This window comes from Mirounga leonina, unplaced genomic scaffold (assembly GCF_011800145.1).
Source record: "Mirounga leonina isolate KUSES-001 unplaced genomic scaffold, KU_Mleo_1.0 Mir_83, whole genome shotgun sequence".
Classification (NCBI taxonomy): domain Eukaryota; kingdom Metazoa; phylum Chordata; class Mammalia; order Carnivora; family Phocidae; genus Mirounga; species Mirounga leonina.
In genome coordinates, this window is record NW_023270826.1 from 389,979 (window position 1) to 410,151 (window position 20,173).

General features: G+C 35.1%; 1 protein-coding gene and 1 non-coding gene across 8 annotated transcripts in view; both read left to right on the top strand.

Moving 5' to 3' along the window:
- LOC118002836 (ral GTPase-activating protein subunit alpha-1) overlaps positions 1-20,173 on the top strand; it is a 252,275-nt gene that overhangs the window by 58,233 nt on the left and 173,869 nt on the right. For all 7 annotated transcript variants that reach the window (XM_034993443.1, XM_034993440.1, XM_034993439.1 and 4 more), the window contains exons 10-11: positions 254-493; positions 12,334-12,531. In XM_034993443.1, the coding sequence (XP_034849334.1) occupies positions 254-493; positions 12,334-12,531 (438 nt within the window). The remainder of the gene's footprint in view (positions 1-253; positions 494-12,333; positions 12,532-20,173) is intronic.
- Positions 1,368-1,475, top strand: LOC118002854. The gene has a single exon (XR_004677191.1). It is a non-coding gene; the product is annotated as a U6 spliceosomal RNA (small nuclear RNA).

Consider the following 20,173-nt stretch of genomic DNA (forward strand, 5'->3'; position numbering starts at 1 on the left):
TGTTTTTTTGATAACTTGTTTGTACTGCAAACATTCTAAAATCAAATTATAGGTGGATAGATGATTAGTGAGTATCACTATATTACTTAGATGTTGAGTTATTTGCATTGCTACTTAATTATTTAGAATGGATTCTAAATGAAATCTATGCCCGATTTTAAACAACGGTGTAAGTTATTTGTGGAATGCTGTTAGAAAGCAAAATACCAAGTTGAATGATTATGATATTCTCCCTCTTTTGTTTTTATTGTAGAGAGCAGCTGCTAGTTTGGTATCCAGAGAAGAAAACAAAAATGATAATGCTGATAAAGCGGATAGAACTACAGAACCAGAACAGTCTCATTCCAATACAAGCACTCTGACGGAGCGAGAACCTAGCTCATCCAGTCTCTGCAGTATTGATGAGGAACATCTCACAGACATTGAAATAGTTCGCAGAGTTTTTTCTTCTAAAAGAAGTAATGTAAACTTTGTCACAGAGATATTTCGTCAGGTAAAGTACCTCTCAGTAATTTTAATTTGTAGTATAGACTTTGGTTTTTAATGTTGAATATACTGGCTTTCAGCTTTTCAAAATTTTTAATAAAAATTTTTTTAAAGTTTATATTTAATTTTTAAAATTAAAACTAATCCTTTAATATTTTCTATTTATATTTTTTAGTTTATGATGATTTTAGTTTAATAACTGTCCACCTCCCCTCATACTCCTTCTGTTATTAGAGCAGTTTTCTTAGTTACTCACTTTATGGTTTGAAACTTTTCTTCTTACCATTTCATTAGTAAATTACAGTAAAATTATTTTATCTTCCATTCTCTATAATCAATAAAAAGTGGTTTTTGAATAGAAGAAGCAATGTTTTCATTGCCTTTATTCTCCTTCCAGAGGCTGTTTTGTCCTCTAAGGCATTCTGAAGTTAAAGTTGCTTAAGGCAGATATTTGGGGACTAAAATAAAGAAATGGAGAGAAAGAAAAAGAATAAAAACTATTTCACATAAAGATAGCTAGAAATTCGTAAGTGCACATTCTCAATTACATAGAAATTTTGTGGAAAATAAGCCTTATGAAAACCAATCATGTGCTTTTAATAGCAAAGGTACTTAACTCTTGCAGGTAAACATCATTGAGTTTTATAGCTGAAGGGGATCATTCAAGTCTCACAGCAAGTAAGTGGTAGATCTGGGACTAAAACTCCCAGATCCTGGTTCCCATGTCAGTGCTGTTTATTCTATACCACATGCCTTCACATGCCAGGAAGCTGTCTAGGCAAAGCAAATCTTCACCTTGTACACATGTTTATTGATATGTAAAACAAAGCATGACGCAGCATTAGTTTTGTTAACCTAAGTTAAAGAAACAAACTTGCCTTGTGGTTGTTTCAGCAGCACATATACTAAAAATTGGAATGAGACAAAGAAAGTTAGCATGGCCCCTGCACAGGGACCACCGGCAAATTCATGAAGTGGTCTATATTTTTGTGTTAATGAGTACAAAATGTATACAGTTATATACAAATAGACTCAGTTTCCTACAAGCTCAATAAAGTGAATATCACAATAAAAAAAAACAAATTTGCCTTAACATCTTTTCCAGCTTTGACAATGGTTCTAGTTGCCAAGTTTAAGGTTTGTGTTGATAGAATATTTGACAAATGGGAAAGGAAAGATATTTGGCAAATAATGTTGGAGAACTTTACATGTGGGAGAACTTAAAGCAAACTTTTAGAACCATTAGGGCTTTCGAGTTCTTGAGTCCCTTTGTGTAAGTTTATTTTTCTAGGAATTTGTTCACTGCATTTGTTTTCAAATTTGACAAAAGGTTCATTCCATTCTCTTAGAATCTTTTAATCTCTGAAGCATTTATATTCTTTTTTTTTTTTTTAAAGATTTATTTATTTATTTGAGAGAGCGAGAATGAGAGAGAGTACATGAGAGGGGGGAGGGTCAGAGGGAGAAGCAGGCTCCCCGCTGAGCAGGGAGCCCGATGCGGGACTCGATCCCGGGATTCCAGGATCATGACCCGAGCCGAAGGCAGTTGCTTAACCAACTGAGCCACCCAGGCGCCCCTGAGGCATTTATATTCTTGTTCCCCCTTTTCATTCCTGTTAGTTTTTATTTGTTCCTTGTTTTTTTTTCCTTGATGATTCTTGCTAGAGATTTGTCATTTTTATTAGTCTTTTCAAGAATGAGCTTTTGGCTATTAGTCTTCTCTGTTTTATACTTGTTTTCCTCTTTTGTTAATTTTTGCTCCTTTTATTTCCTTCTTTCTACTTTTCTTGATTTCTTTTTTTTTTTTACTAGCTAATTAATTTTAGTCTCACATTTTTCTCATATGAACTTTCTTGAGGCTATTAATTTACCCCTCAGTACTATTTTAGCTACATTCTACAAATTTTGTTATATAGCATTTTTGCTGTTACTCACTTGTAAGTATTTTCTAATTTTCATGATAATACCTTCTTTGACCTATGAGTTATTTAGCAATTTGTATCTTCCAAACAGAGTTTCCTGATTTTCCTTTTTCTTACAAATTCCTGATGTGATTCTTTTGGACAGAGAATATAGTTTGTACAATCCTAGTTGTGTAAAATGTATTGAAACTTATGGTTCAGTTTGTAGTCAGTTTTCATAAATGTCCTGTATGATTGAAAAGAATGTATGCTTCTCTGTTGAGTTCAGTGATCATTAGAACCTGAACTTTTCTATATCCTTACTTAAGGTTTTTGGTCAGCTTGACCTCACAGTTACGAGAGGGGTGTGTTAAAATCTTATACTCTGACAGTGATTTGTCAGTTTTTTCCTTTGTATCTCCATAAATTTTTCTTTGTATATTTTGAAGCTATATAATTGATAATTAAGTACATACAAGTTTAAAATTTTATACCTCAATGTGAATTAAACATTTTATTTATGGCCCTTCTCATCTATGGAAATTATTTTTGCTTAGGGTCTATTTTATTTACTATTAGTAGATTTACACCACTCTCTTTTTATTAAGAACTAGCATCTGGGGCGCCTGGCTGGTTCAGTGGGTAGAGTGTGGGACTCTTGATCTCATGAGATCAAGCCCCATATTAAAAAAAAAAAAAGTACTAGCCTCATGTATTTTTAAAATAATCTTTTAATTTTTAACCCTTTTATATCATTAGATTTTGCATGTCTCTTGTAAATATGGTTTGATTTTTAAAAATCTTTGTCTTTTATAAATTGTTGAAGGAATATCTGATGACCTATAGAATATAAGGGGATGGAGGACCTAGGCTGACTGGGATTTTTGTCTTGGGCAACTGGGTGCATGGTGTGAACCTTCACTAAAGAAAGGGCATCCTAGAGAAGGAACAGGTTTGGGGCAAAGGTTTGGGGAAAAGTAATGAGGTCAGTTTTAAACCAACTGACACCTGGAGCATATCCAAGTGAAGGTATCCGATGGGGAGATGGATGTAAGGTTCTGGGAGAGGGAAGTTGGGATTGGTAATCCAGATTTGGAAGTCACTGGCAAACCTGTTGTACATGAAGCCATAAGAGTGAATGAAGGGGGGGAAATCGGACAGGGAGACGAACCGTGGGAGACTATGGACTCTGAGAAACAAACTGAGGGTTCTAGAGGGGAGGGGGGAGGGGGATGGGTTAGCCTAGTGATGGGTATTAAAGAGGGCACATACTGAACGGAGCACTGGGTGTTATACGCAAACAATGAATCATGGAACACTACATCAAAAACTAATGATGTAATGTATGGTGATTAACATAACATAATAAAAAAAAAGATGTCAAAAAAAAAACAAAAACCAAGCAGTAATAACCAGTTATATTTTACTGTATTTAGTGTCAAGGTATTTTTTCTATAAATCCATGCACATGTATACATTATTAAAAGACTCTTTTTGTTTATATTGTTTGGGGTCTGCTTGTGTTATTAATGTGATCTGAACATTTTCCAATAAGACTAACCATTCTTCTACAACATTGTTTTTAATGGCTGCTGTACAATCCCAATACATAGACACCCATCAGTTATTGAAACCATTACCTATTGATAGTTACCAAAATTTTGCTATTAGATACAATGCTGAAGTGAGTATCTTGATGTATAAAATCTTTGTGTACATGCATAAATATTTCCTAAAAATAAATTCCTGGAATAAAAAAAAAAGTGAATGAGGTCGGCCTGGAAAAACAGGAAGGTCGTGAAGAGAAGAAGGCCAAGGACAAAGACCTGTGAGCACAAGCAAGGGGAGCTGGCAAAAAAGATGGGCAGGGCAATCAGATAGAGTGGGAAGGTGAGCCGGCCTTTTATTAAACTTCCTTGTGAATAAAAAGAAAAATCTTTGTCTTTTAACTGGAATATTGTATTTATTATAATTACTGATATTTTGGATTTACTGATACTGTCATATTTTGTTCTGTTTTTTACCATGTCTGTATTTCTTTTGTTACATTATTGTCTTATTTTTTCCTTTCTTTTTAATTGATGTTTTCTCATTTTGTATCCTTTTCCTATCACTTGGTTCGAACGTTATACATTATTCCTTTTTCCTTAGTGATTACTATATAAATTTAACATATATACTTCACTTCCCAAGGTCTAAAGTTATTTTTTTTTTTTACCTTTTTTCTAATCAGTATAAGGAGCTTAACCTTATTACTCTAATTTCCACCCCCCACCCCACTTAACATATAGTTATTATCAAATCAGTTCTATTTTGAAGGTTTGTGTTTTAACTCCAGTATTATTGTTTTGTGCATTCAGTGTTGATTTACATTTAGTTATGTGGTTTATCACTTTCTGTGATTATGATGTCTTCCGTCTCAGATCTTTCATTTAGAATCACTTTCCTCTGCTTGAATGAAGTTCATCATTTAGAATTTTTTGTTAATGTCCATTGATATCAAATACTTACAAATTTTTCCCTGTCTGAAAATGTCTTTATTGTTGAAAGACTTTTTCCATTGGACATAGACTTCTAGATTGACAATTATTTTCACCCAGCACATTTTAGATGCTCAGATACTTTCCCACCATTTTTTGCTTTACATTGTTGCTGTTGAGATGTCAACCAGCAGTTGAACTAATAAGTTAATTATCTTTTCTCCACCTCTTTTTTTTTTTTTTTTAAAGATTATTTATTTGAGAGAGAGAGAGTGCATGAGAGAGAGAGCACAAGGAGGGCGAGTAGCACTGCTGAGCAGGGAGCCTGACAGGGAGCTCAATTCCAGGCCCCGGGATTGTGACCTGAGCTGAAGGCAGACGCTTAACTGACTGAACCACCCAGGCACCCCTTCTCTGGCTCTTTTTTATATCTTTTTTTAGTATTTGGCATTTTACATTTTACTGTGGTGTGTCCAGGTCTGGATTTCCTTTTATTTATTCTTTAGGGGATATTTGAGGCATACTTCATTAATGGATTATTTTGACAATTCTGGAAAAATTTCAGCCATTATCTCTTTAAATATTGCCTCTGTCCCATTTTTTTCTTGTCTTTCCAGGACTCTTGACAAGATGTATGTTAGACCTTTTCACTTTATACATGTCTGTTAATCTCAAGTTCATATTTTCCATCTCTTAGTCTCTCTGTCCTACATTCTGGGTACTTCCTTTTTAATTAATTTTAATTTAATTTTAATTTTAATTTAATTTTGTCTCTTGTTCTTATATTTTATTTATACTAAGCATAGTTATTTTATATTGACTGATCATTATAATATTCCTGAGGTCTTTGTAGATCTGATTCTGCCATATATGCTTTCTCATGGTGCTCTATTCTCTAAATGTTTTTTACAGTAGTTTGTGATTTCAGAAATTTAGAATTTTGATTCTGAGCTTTTGTATCTTATGACTTTATTTGCTGATTTGGTTGGTTAAAGGTTAATTCCTTCAGAGAGGAGTTGCATTTGCTTCTTCTAAATGCAAAGAGACACTACCAACCTCTCATTAAACTGAATTCTTTTTTTTTTTTTTAAGATTTTATTTATTTATTTGAGAGAGAGAGAATGAGAGAGAGCAAGTACATGAGAGGGGGAAGGGTCAGAGGGAGAAGCAGACTCCCTGCCGAACAGGGAGCCCAATGCGGGACTCGATCCAGGGACTCCAGGATCATGACCTGAGCCGAAGGCAGTCGCTTAACCAACTGAGCCACCCAGGCGTCCTAAACTGAATTCTTGATTTGAAGTTCAAGCCAGCCACATAATGTGAACACAGAGTATAAACCTCTGTTACGGCTAGCTTTTAGTTCTAATGTCTCTGAGGAGATTTTTGTTGCTATTGTTATCTCTTCCCCATTTAGGTATGGGCAGTTTACCTTACTAACTTTTAATGGGTTGGGTTTGTTTAACTCAGCATCGCACTGACAATATGTACTCCTTTGAAAATACAACTTTGTTTAGAGTTTTACTGTTGTTCTCCCTGCTTTGCCACAATAGGTCAGTGGAAACCAAAGTAATTGGTGCCACTCAAAGTGAAAGTCAGCTTTATTGCTCCCAGTAAAACCTGAGTTTGGATTTCATATAGGTTTTTATTTTTTAATATTTTTTTCCTGCTCTTTGGCTCATCAGTGCATTTAAGATTAAATTTATCTTTTAATCTGCCATTTTGTCTTTTCAATCAAAAGGTTGGTTGGGTTACCTAGCATAGTCTTGGAAGCAGTTCTCCTGTCATTGAGTTTTTATTTTTTTATTTATTTTATTTATTTATTTTTTTAAAGATTTTATTTATTTATTTGAGAGAGAGAATGAGACAGAGAGCATGAGAGGGGGTAGGGTCAGAGAGAGAGGCAGACTCCCTACTGAGCAGGGAGCCCGACGTGGGACTCGATCCAGGGACTCCAGGATCATGACCTGAGCCGAAGGCAGTCGCTTAACCAACTGAGCCACCCAGGCGCCCTGTCATTGAGTTTTTAATCATGCTCCTTATATTTTAATTTTTAAAATTTGCGTTTGGTGGTTTTTCCACTTTTTGCTGTGGCTCATTCATTCTTTATTCATATTCATTTTCATTTTCTTAATTAAAACATATTAAAAATACTCATTTTATAGCCCTTATTCCACTAATTCCACTAACTTAAGTTTTTACAGTTTGGGCTTTTTGTTGTTTCTGTTTATTTACCCTTGTTTTTTTGTTTTGGATTTTTGTGATATGGACTTAGATTTCTTTGGACTTTTGTGGGAATTACTTTGAAACCTGGGTTGAAAGTTGTGTTCCTCCAGAGAGGAATTGCTCTTGCTTCTCCAGGTATTTGGCGGTCCTGTCAACCTTGGTTTACGTTATTTATTTATTTATTTTAAAAATTTTTAAGTAAGCTCTATGCCCAATGTGGGGCTTGAATTCATGACCCCGAGATCAAGAGTTGCATGCTCTACCAAATGAACCAGCCAGGCACCCCCGTCTTGGTTTACTTGAAATCAGAATTTTCAGCTTATGATTCTTCCTGCTTTGCAGTACTCAAAGTTATGTGATGGCCAGCCTGAGAATATGAATTTGCAGGAAAGGCTATTCTTCCCTCGTATTCCCCTACCCCAAGTCAGTAGACAAGTTTCATCACTGACTCTTCTCTGGAGTTGAGTTTTTTGCCTTCCCTCCTAGCTTGCCTTGAGTTTGTAGCCTTCATTGGTGTCAGTTTTACATGTAGGACTCTGATCTGTCTCTCCCGTCTGTACAGGTGGCTATTTAAGCCAATACTCTGTAGGCTCTCCAAGGAAGCAGCCAACAGCTTCATTGCTCACTTGCCTGTCTGGATTAATACTCACCTTTTGTTCTGGACTCAGAATAGCCTTACAAGCTGAGCCATTAATTTAATAAGGTATATTGTATTTTTTTAGATATTTTATGCAGGAATATTCTAGGATATCTTTAAATGATATTGCTGGGAACTGAAGTTCTCTGAGATGTTTTTATTCTGATAATTATTTTTATTTATTTTGTTTAGAGAGGGATGGGGGCTGAGGGGTAGAGGGAAAGGGAGAGAGGGATCTCAAGCAGAGCCCAATGAGCGGCCTGATCCCGCGACCCTGAGATCATGACCTGAGGGGTGCCTGGGTGGCTCAGTCAGTTAAGCATCCGATTCTTGATTTTGGCTCAGGTCATGATCTCGGGGTTGTGAGATTGAGACCCGTGCTGGGCCTGGAGCCTGCTTGAGATTCCCTCTCTCCCTTTCCTTCTGCCCTTTGCCCCTGCTTGTATTCTCTAAAATAAATGAATAACTCTTTTAAGAAAAAGTGATTTTTAAGGCAAAACTTAAGGAAAAATAAATTTTAGGATGATGACACCAATGAATCATTCATGTTTTGAAAAGGGATCAGTTTCTAAGATTAGATTGTCATAGGAAAGCTTTTTTACCTGCTTAGTATTACTGATAAATTTTCAAAAATTGAGAATTTGTGAAATATTTCTTTCCTTATTTTGAAGGTTCATATGTTCCACAATATAATATAGATAAAAATACTCCCCATTAATTATCAGGTATATGGCCATATAATGACTTTGCCCTTAGCAGGCCCAGCTAGAGCACAAGTCTTTCTATAGGTAAATAAGTTTAGTAGAAATATGTTTACCTAACATTTCTCAAGTAATTCCATTCTCATAGCTTTCACAATTATTATTTTCCCTATCTTAACTTTTGTTCTTCAGCCTTCCTTTCTTTCCTCTCTACCCGTTTCCCCTTCTTTTTTTTACCTGCTACTCATCTCATCCTTTAGATCACAACTTAAATATGATTACACCAGAGAAGTCTTCCATGACCACCTTCACCCACCCGCTCAAAGACAGATGCACCTGCACGCACATGCACACACACAGACACACACGTAGTAAGTACGTCTTTATGATGTTTTTGAAAATTGTCCTCTTCTTCATAGTACCTCTTCTGAGTTTTACATTTATTATAAAAAATTACTTTTAGAATTCTGATCTTTCCTGCTACCCTCCATGAATGCTTCTCTTACTCATTTATCATTGTATCCTTAGTGCCTGGCATAAGTAGGCACCTAGTAAATATTTGGTGAATGAATCAAGAAGTTCTATAACTGTTGGGGCACCTGGGTGGCTCAGTTGGTTGAGCATCTGACTCTTGATTTCAGCTCAGGTCATGATCTCAGGGTCTTGAGATTGAGCACTGTGTCTGGCTCTGTGCTGGGTGCGGAACTTGCTTGGTATTCTCTCTCTCCCTCTTTCTCCACCCCTCCCCCAGCTCTTGCATATGCGCGCTCTCTCTCTCCCTCTCTCAAAAAAAAAAAGGAAGAAGAATAAGTTCTGTAACTGTTGAGTGCCAGGTACTTTATCATTGCTACCTGAGGGGCTAACATTTATTTCTAGAAGCTAAGTCTTCAGATAATTTGTTAACCATAGTTGATGATGTTATTTTAGGGCCAGTATAATGATTCTGAGTTCTGTCTCAGATGGGTATTTATATTGTTACGTGTATTTAACATAAAGATTTAACTAAAAAGCATAAATCCCCAAATCATTTGAAATGATAAAATTATTCTCCATGTCCAATAGAATAGGCATAGATGTACTGCAGGCATTAACCCCCTATTTTATAAGTCAACCCAGTGTACTTTATGTTGTCATTATTTGGAGACTACAGTGAGGAGCCCTCACGTATTTTGATATGAGGTAAATATAACACATCAATAGTCTAACCTTTAAGAACACAGATTTTATATATATATAATTTTATATATAGATATTATATATATAATTTTTTTCCCCAAAGTAATGTTAAGGCAGTGGATCACAAACTGTGGTCTTAGGCTTCTGGGAAGTCTCCAGGACCTTTTCAGGTCCATGAGGTCAAAACTGTTTTCATGACAATACTAAGATTTTACTTACTTTTTTCCACTGTCATTTTCTCACAAGTGTATGGTGAAGCTTTCCAGAGATACCTGATACGTGATACTGTATTAGATTGAATGAAGAAACAAGCAGATAAGAGAATCAAACCATCTTTTATTAAGCTAAACATTAAAGATGTTTGCAAAAATGTCAAGCAATGTTACTCTTATTTTAGAATAACTGTTATTCTTGTAAACATCTGGTAGAGTAGGGGTTCTGAGACCATTGCTTTAAGAAGACAAAAAATTCCCAGGTCTGCTAAATGCTCACTGTACTTCATTAAATCTTAAAAGAATGTGTCCATCACAATCTGGGTTGATTAATAATAACAGAATATTAAAAATATCAGAAACCACCATGTTTTGTTACTGTTTTTCACTGAAGAAGAGAGTTGCAGCTACCAGTAAATCACATCCCATTGGCAGAGCCAGTTGTTAGAAAACTGGATCAGATTATCTTAAGCTAATACCATTAAATACTGGATTTTTCTATCTCCTCTTGTTTTGATTCGTTCTCCATGTAGTTTTTGGTTGTGTAATAGTTTTATGGTTATAGAATCAGAACTGTGATGACCTCATGCAGGTCTATCTACAGACAGAAAATTTGCTGAGTACATAGATTCAGAAATATTTTTTGAATGATAACTTGCCTTATTTTCAGTTAATATTGGGGTCTGAGTGGTGCTTCTTCATAGGGATAAGGTGCTGACGTATGGATTTAATGTTCTGGTTTGTGTGACAGTTATTTCTCGTCATAAATGTATAAATTGGCACTCTGGTTTTTATGTATCAGTTTTTTTAGCCATGGCTAATATCAGTCTTTCCTTAAGATCCATATTTAGTGTGTTGGCAAAATCAGACTTTGGGGCTTATAAGAACAAAGGTTATATATACTCTGGGTTTTAGTAAATTCATCAAGCCACTTGGGATATAGTGTGACAGTTTATGCATTAATAAATATCTTAACTCTAGAGATTACTAATATTTTTTAAATGATTAAACTTTGTTTTAGATCAGTTTTAGGTTCACAGCAAAATTGAGCAGAAACTGCAGAGGGTTTCCATGTCGATTTTAAAAAGTTCATTTTTCAGTATCTGAGAATAGAATTTCTTTGAGATTGAGATTTTTTTCTTATACCTTGAACCTTTTTAAGGAAGGCTGAGTTGTTCTAGAATTATAAAACAAATATTTTTAGAGCAGACAGTGATGATCCAAATCATGCCATTGACCATTAGGCTGCTAGAATATGAGAGTGAGAATTTTGGAATGGGTTTGTTAGATGAAAGAAAGTAGCAAGTAATGTAGATTGCTAGGGAATTAATAATAATAAATAAATAAAAGGATTACCGAACTACATTAAGTATCCTGTTGATATTACACATTAACTTTTCATCATTATCTTGGAAAGCTGATTTTCTTGGGTAGTTTCATTCAGATAAAATAGTCATTTAAGCCCATTATTATTATTAAATACACCTACTGATAGCTGTATAGGAGGAAGTGCCAGGTTTTTAGGTAAAGGTCTTGTGACTTTTAGAGTTGAAATTAATAAATAGTGGTTGTAAAAGGAAAAATTAAAAGCAATTTAATTCCTTTTTTTTTTTTGTAAAGAGAAAGTCCAGTGAAAATGTTAACACATGAACACAAACATGCATGATGAAAGGAATTTGGGTCGTGAGATGGAGTACTTTTATTGTTTATTTTTGCCTGTCTGAATTGTAGAAAAAAGTTTTTTTATTGTGAAAATGTAGTATTTTTGTGATGAAGAATTTACTTTTTTTAAAAAGTTAAGGCAACCCAGAAAGTACATAAAGGAAAGAATAATTGTAAGGTATTCCTTTTAATTATTTAAGTATTTTGCCTTATTGTTTAACTTAACATTATTTATTGTATGTAAAATGAAATAAAGCTGTAACATTTTTTCTTATGTGCTTATAGTTGCCTTTTTCATGTAATTTGTATTACTTCTTGGAATCAGATTTAATTTAACTCATCGAAATTTATTTCAATAGTAATTAAAAAAAACTGTTATAAAACTGATTTATTATGAAAAGTATTTACATTGAGCTTTGTAGGAGTATAGTTATTTCATGAAACACAGAATATTTTCATTCTGAGATAGACAGTACAAGTGAAACAAATCTTTGCTCTTGTACTTGAAATCCATGTCTATCTACCAAAAGCATTTCTTCCTTTTTTTTTTTTTTAAGATTTTATTTTTAAGTAATCTCTACACCCAGTGTAGGGCTTGAACTCATGACCCCGAGATCAAGAGTTGCATGCTGTATTGACTGAGCAAGCCAGGCACCCCTGCTGAAAGTATTTCTATGTCAACATATTTACAAATTTTTTGGAAACAAAAGGCTTTTTCTGACAGTGGATTGGTTGACTTTTAACTCTTTAAAAATCATTTATATCATACTTTATAACAAGATAAAAATGTATGTATTAGTGGTTTGTAGCAAAGTGAAATGTATAATTATGTGTGTTTTCTGTTTTTTTCACTAGGCATTTTTATTACCAATTTGTGAAGCAGCAGCTATGAGAAAAGTGGTAAAAGTATATCAAGAATGGATCCAGCAAGAAGAAAAACCTTTGTTTATGCAAGAACCTGAAGAAATTGTGATCTCTGCTTCGGACTTACCTTGTATTGACAATGTCACAGACCATGTTATTTCAATGGAAGAAGGAGAAAAGAGAGAAGAGGTAAACTCATAAGACTTAACATATTTTAATATAAGTTTAATAGATTAGATTTTCACAAAAGTGTAATAATATGTTGAGATACATATACTTAATAAATGGGAAGTTAAAGATACCTTTTTTAAATTTTATTATGTTATGTTAGTCACCATATAATACATCATTGGTTTTTGATGTGGTAATCCACGATCCATTGTTTTCATATAATACCCAGTGCTCCATGCAGTACGTGCCCTCCTTAATACCCATCACCAGGCTAACCAATCTCCCCTTCTCCCTCCCCTCTAAAACCCTGTTTGTTTCTCAGAGTCCATAGTCTCTCATGGTTCATCTCTCCCTCCAATCCCCCGCCCCCATGTTTCCCTTCCTTCTCCTAATGTCCTCCATGCTATTCCTTATGTTCCACAAATAAGTGAAACCATATGATAATTGACTTTCTCTGCTTGACTTATTTCATTTAGCATAATCTCCTCCAGTCCCATCCATGTTGATATAAAAGTTGGGTATTCATCTGTTCTGATGGCTGAGTAATATTCCATTGTATATATGGACCACATCTTCTTTATCCATTCATCTGTTGAAGTGCATCTCGGCTTAAAGATACCTTTTAGTATATTTTGCAACATAGGTAATATAACAGTTAACCACAGTACCCTGTCCTAACGCTCTTTGATGTCACAACTTTAAAAAATTACTATTGAGATTGTATACTGATTAATTCATTGTGTAGATCAAAATTAGATGCCATTTTAAAAGGTGTAATATTTGAGACTGATGGGAGGATGGCAGAGAATATGCAGATCCTGAGCTCACCTCTTCCCACAAACACAGCAAGACTGCAACTACATAAAAAGGAACTCTCACTGAGAAAGACCTGAAGCCTAGGAGACCAGCTCTTGCACAGCTAAAGATAAAAAGAAAAAGCCACAGGGTGCCTGGCTGGCTCGGTTGGTAGAGTGACTCTTAATCTCAAGAGTTGTGAGTTCAAGTCCCATGTTGGGCATAGAGCTTACTTAAAAAAATTTAAAAAAAGAAAAGAAAAAGAAAGAAAGGGAAAAAAAAAAAGCCACCTTGAGAAGGGTAAAGTGTGGCAGAGATGCAGTCAGGTTGGGAACCAAATCCCCAGTCTGGTGACCCACAAATGATTTCATGTCGCAGGCCCAGAGATCCTCCCTGAGGAGCAAGGAATTTAAGCACCCTGTCATACATCCCCGCTCTGGAGATCTGCACAGGAAAAATGAGACCCCCCCCCCCCAATATCTGGCTTTGAAAATCAGCAGAGCTTAACTTTAGGAGCTTTTAAAATCATTGAAGCTTAACTCTGGGACAACCAAGGGGCTATAGGAAACAGACAGTGCTCCTAAAGGTCCCACCCACAGTCTCACACACTCTGAGATCCAGTACAGAGACAGCGGTTTGCAGAGCTTTGAGTTTGAGATGTACATGAAGGATATTTTTTGACTGAATGGAAGTATACCAGAGGGAATCAACAACTGGGGAGAGGGTACAGAAGAATGGATCAGTGATCTGGAAGACAGAATGGTGGAAATATCCAAGCTGAACAGCAAAAGGAAAAAGAATTTTATATAGATAGGGTGAGGGACTTATGGGGCAACATCAAAAGTATTAACATTTGCATTATAGGGGTCCCAGAAGAAGGGAGTGAGAAAGGGGCAGAAAACTTATTTGAAGGAAAAACAGCTGAGAACTTTCCTAAACTGAGAAAGGAAACAGACATCCAGGTTCAGGAAGCATAGATAGCCCCAAATAAGATGAACCCAGAGATGTCCACATAATAATTAAAATGTCAAAAGTTATATAGAATTTTAAAAGCAGCAAGAGAAAAGCAACTTCCATACAAGGGAACATTTACAAGACTCTCAACTGAGTTTTCCCCAGAAACTTTGCAAGCCAGAGGGAATGGCATGATGTATTTAATATACTCAAAGGAGAAACCTACAGCCAAGAATACCCGGCAAGGTTATAATTCAGAACTGGAGATAAAGAGTTTCCCAAACAAAAGTTAGAGATGTTCATCACCACTGCACCAGCCTTATAGGAAATGTTAAAGTGACTTCTTTATGCAGAAAAGAAAAAGCCATAACTAGAAGTAAAAAAATTATGAATGAAAACATTTCACTGGTGTTAAAAAGTAGGGGAGGGACAGTAGAGTACTCCCCAAGCTGAGAAGACACTTTGAGACTGGAAATCAAAGAAGGCAACTCCATATGGTTTACTGAGTTTTATTCAGGGTAGCTTATTGATGAGGTGATTAGGCAGATGAGGATCCATGTGCTGTACAGCTATCCTCCACAAAGTCTAGACCTTAGTCCGTAGATTTTATACAGCAAGAGATATGCAGAAGGGCATTACTATGTGATCAGAGGGTTCACATGCACTTAATTGACAGCTGACCTTTTAATTAGATCGTGTGGTGCCACCTGTGCATCAGAAAGGAAAAGACTGCATCATCTCTAACAGATTCATGGGCAGTCAAAGCAAGCTTCCCCCATCCCAGCCTTGGCAGGCATTTCTAACATATGTATCTTAATCTCCAAGGGCCTGGAACATGCAGCCCCAAGAGAGGTCATCAAGCAAATAAGAACAAGATGGAGGGCCAACAGTGGAGTCAGTATTGTCAGCACTTCTACAACTGGTAAAAGCAAACATATAATAAAGGAAGTAGGTCAGTCACTTAAAAAGCTAGCATGAAGGTTAAAAGAAAAAAGTAGTAAAGTCAACTATATTTACAGTAACTAGGTAAGGGAAACACAAAATTAAAACATGTAAAATGTGTCAGACACATAATATGTGGCGAGGGGGAGGTAAAAATGTAGTCCAATTAGAATGTGTTTGAACTTAAGGGACCATCAACTTAAAATAGATGACTAACACATAGGGTGTTATACATAACCTTATGGCAACTACAAACAAAAAACCTGTAATGGGTACACAAAAAATAAAGGAATCCAAGCACAAAACTGAAGATAGTCATCAAATCACAAGAGAAGACAGCAAGAAAGAAGGAACATAGAAGAATTATAAAAACAGCTAGAAAACAATGAACAAAATGGCAGTAAGTACATACCTATCAATAATTAATGTACATGGACTAAATGTTCAATCAAAAGTCATAAAGTAATTGAATAGATTAAAAAAAAAAAAGACCCATCAGTATGCTGCCTACAAGACACATACAGACTGAAAGTGATGGGATAAAAAAGATACTCTATGCAAATGGGAATGATCAATAAAGCTGGGGTAGCAATACTTGTACCAGACACGATAAACATTAAAACAAAGACTGTAAAAGAGAGAAGGGCATTACGTAATGATGAAGGGAGCAGTCCAACGAATATAAAATATATGCATCTAGCATGAGAGCATCTAAATATATAAAGCAGATATTAACAGACATAAAGGGAGAAATTGACAGTAATACAATAATAGTAGGCAACTTTAACACCCACTTAACATCAATGGATAGATGTCCAGACAGAAAGTTAATAAAAAAAATAGTGGCTTTGTTTGAGACATTAGATCAGATGGACTTAAGCAAATACGTACAGAACATTCCATCTAAAAACAGAATACACATTTTTTATAACGCAGATGGAACATTCTGCAAGATAGGTCACATATTAGGCCACAGAACAGTCTCAGTAAATTTAAGAAGATCAAAATCATATCAAGCGTCTTTTCCAACCACAATATTTATAAAACTAGAAATAAATTAGAAGGAAAAAACTGGAAAAAACACAAAGACATAGAGAATAAACAACATGCTGCCAAATAAGCAATGGATCAATGAAGAAATTAAAAAAAAAAACACCTTGAGGAAAAAAATACCTTAAGGTAAACAAAAATGAAGGCAACATTACTAAATCTTTGGGACCCAGCAAAAGCAGTTCTAAGAGAGAAGTTTATATAAATACAGGCCTACCTGAATAATCAAGAAAAATCTCAAATGAACAATCTAACCTTATACCTAGAAGAACTAAAAAAAGAAGAACAAAGCCCAAAGTTAGTAGAAGGAAGTAATAAAGATCAGAGGAAAAATAAATGAAACTGACTAAAAATACAATAGAAAAGATTGATGAAACTAAGGGCTGGTTCTTTGAAAAGATAAACAAAATTGACAGAACTTTAGCCAGGCTCGTAAAGAAAAAGAGAGAGGACCCAAGTAAAATGAGAAATGAAAAAGTAGTAACAACTGATACAATAGTAATACAAAGGCTTATAAGAGACTACTACAAAAAATTATATGCCAACAAATGGGACATCCTAGAAAAAGAATAAATTCCTAGAAACATACAGTATTCCAAAACTGAATCAGAAAGAAATAGAAAATCTGAACAGAACAATTACTAGTAACAAAATTGATTTTGGTAATCAAGAAACTCCCAACAAACAAAAGTCCAGGACAAGATAGGTTTACAGTTAAGTTCCATCAGGCATTTAAGGAAGAGTTGATACCTGTTTTTCTCAAACTTATTCCAAAAAATTGAAGTGTAATGAAATCTTCCAAATACATTCTATGAGGCTAGCATTACCCTGATACCAAAACCAGACACAGATGCTTCAAAAAAAGAAAACTATAGACCAATATCCTTGATGGATATAGATGGAAAAATCCTCAACAAAATATTAGCAAACTGCATTCAGAAATACATTAAAAGAATCATTCACTATGTTCAAGTGGGATTTATTCTGGGGATGCAAGGATGGTTGAGTATTTGCAAATCAATCAACATGATACACCATATTAACAAAAGGAAGGGTAAAAACCATATGATCATTTCAATAGATGCAGAAAAAGCACTTGACAAAATTCAACATCCATTTATGATAAAAACTCTCAACAAAGTGGGTTTAGAGGGAACATACTTTAATAAAGACTATATATGAAAAACCCATGGCTGACATCATACTCAATGGTGAAAAACTGAGAGCATTTCCTCTAAAATCAGGAATAAGGCAAGGATGTCTACTCTTACCACTTTTATTCAGCATAATATTGGAAGTCCTAGCCACAGCAATCAGATAAAAAGAAAAGGCATCCAAATTATTATTATTATTTTTAAAATTTTTATTTATTTGATAGAGCAGGAACACAAGCAGGGGAGTGGGAGAGGGAGAAGTGGGCTTCCTGCCAAGCAGGGAGCCCAATGCGGGGCTCGATTCCAGGACCTGGGATCATGACCCGAGCCGAAGGCAGATGCTTAATGACTGAGCCACCCAGGAGCCCCAAAGCGTCCAGATTATTAAGAAGAAGTAAAACTGTCACTATTTGCAAATAACATAGGGTTATACATAGAAAACATTAAAGATTCCACAAAAAACTGTTAAAACTAATAAATTCAGTAATGTCACAGTATGCAAACTTAATATACTGAAATCTGTTGCATTTCTATACATTAATAACAAAGTAGCAGAAAGAGAAATTAAGAAAACAATTCCATTTACAATTGTACCAAAAAGAATAAAATACCTAGGAATAAATTTCACCAGTGAAGTGAAAGACCTGTACACTGAAAACTGTAAGACACTGATGGAAGAAATTGAAGAAGACACAATGGAAAGATATACCATGCTCATGGATTGGAAGAATTAACATTGTTAAAATGTCCATACTTTCCAAAGCAATCTACAGATTCAGTGCAATCCTTCTCAGGATACCAGTAGCAATTTTCACAGAGCCAATAATTCTAAAATTTGTATGGAACCACAAAATACTCTGAATAGTCAAAGCAATCTTGAGAAAGAAGAACAAAGCTGGAGGTAATTCAACCTATACTGTACACTTCCTGATTTCAAACTATACTACAAAGTTGTAGTAATCAAAACAGTATGGTAATTGCACAAAAAGAGACACATAGATCAGTGGAACAGGACAGAGAGTCCAGAAATAAACTCACCCTTATTTGGTCAATTAATTATTGACAAAGGTGGCAAAAATATACAGTGGAGTAAAGACAGTTTCATCAATAAGTGGTGTGGGAAAACTGGACAGCTACATGCAAAAGAATGAAACTGGACCACTTTCTTACACCGTACACAAAAATAAACTCAAAATGGGTTAAAGACCTAAGTGTAACACCTGACACTGTAAGACTCCTGAAAGAAAACATAGGTGTTAAGCTCTTTGACAGCTGTCTTAGTAATGTATTTTTGAATCTGCCTCCTCACGCAAGGGCAACAAAAGCAAAAATAAATGGTCGGGACTACAACAAACTGAAAAGTTTTTGCATAGCAAAGGAAACCATCAGCAAAACAAAAATGCAACCTATTGAATGGGAGAATGTATTTGCAAATGATATATCCAGTAAGGGGTTTATATCCAAAATACATAACTCCTACAACTCTACACCAGCTAAACAGTCTGATTAAAACATGAACAGAGAATCTGAATAGACATTTTTCGAAGAAGCATACAGGGCCAACAGACACATGAAAAGATGCTCAACATCACTAATCATCAGGGAAATGCAAATCAAAACTACAGTGAGATACCTCCTCACACCTATCAGAATGGTCGTATCAAAAAACAAAACAAAACAAAAACAAGTGTTTGTGAGGGTGTGGAGAAAAGAGAACTCTTATGTCCTGTTGGTGAGAATGCAAATTGTTGCACTCTGGAAAACAGTTGGCGATTACTCAAAAAATTAAAAATAAAAATACCATATGATCAGCAAATCCACTTCTGAGTATTTAGCTGAATGGAAACACTAATTCAAAACGATATATGCACTCCTGTGTTCATTGCAGCATCATTTACAGTAGCCAAGATACGGAAATAACTAAGTGTCCCATCAGTAGATGAATGGATAAAGAAAATGTTCTGTCTCTCTCTACACACACACACACACACACACTTAGACATTACTTAGCCCTGAGAAAGAATGAAATCTTGCCATTTGTGACAACATGGGTGGACCTAGAGGGCATTATGCTAAGTGAAATAAGTCTGGGAAAGAGAAATACCATATGATTTCACTTACATGTAGTTTATAAAAAAATAAATGAAAAATAAAATAGGAATAGACTCATAAATACAGAGAACCTGCTGGTGGTTGCCAGTGGGGTGGAAGTTGGGAGAGAGATGCGAAATAGGTGAAGGAGGGATTAAGAGCTACAAACTTCAAGTTATAAAATAAGTCAGAGATGTAAAGTATAGCATAGAGAATATATTTAATAGTATTTTAATAACTTTGTAAGGTGACATGGTAATTACACTTATTGTGATCATTTTGAAATGTATATAAGTGTTGAATAACTATGTTGTACACCTGAAACTCATACAAATACTGTATGTCAATTATACTTCAATAAAAAAGGCGTAATATATAAAACTGTGGTACTAGATAAAAATTAATGTTGTAGTACATATTTCTTAAGGATGATTACCAAACTACAGTTTCCCCTTACCTGTCTTATTCTAGGAGTTGGGTACTTACAACAAACCAGAATATTCTGAATTCTTTCTTGGAAAGTTTTGCACTATTGCACATTGCAGCATAGAAAACATCCTTAACTGCAGAATAAACTGGTTTGTGATAAGAAAGGCTGGAGTTTACTCATAGAGGAGAACAGATGAGGGAAGACAGAGTGGAAGTGAAATTTGGGTACCTGGTATCATTTATTC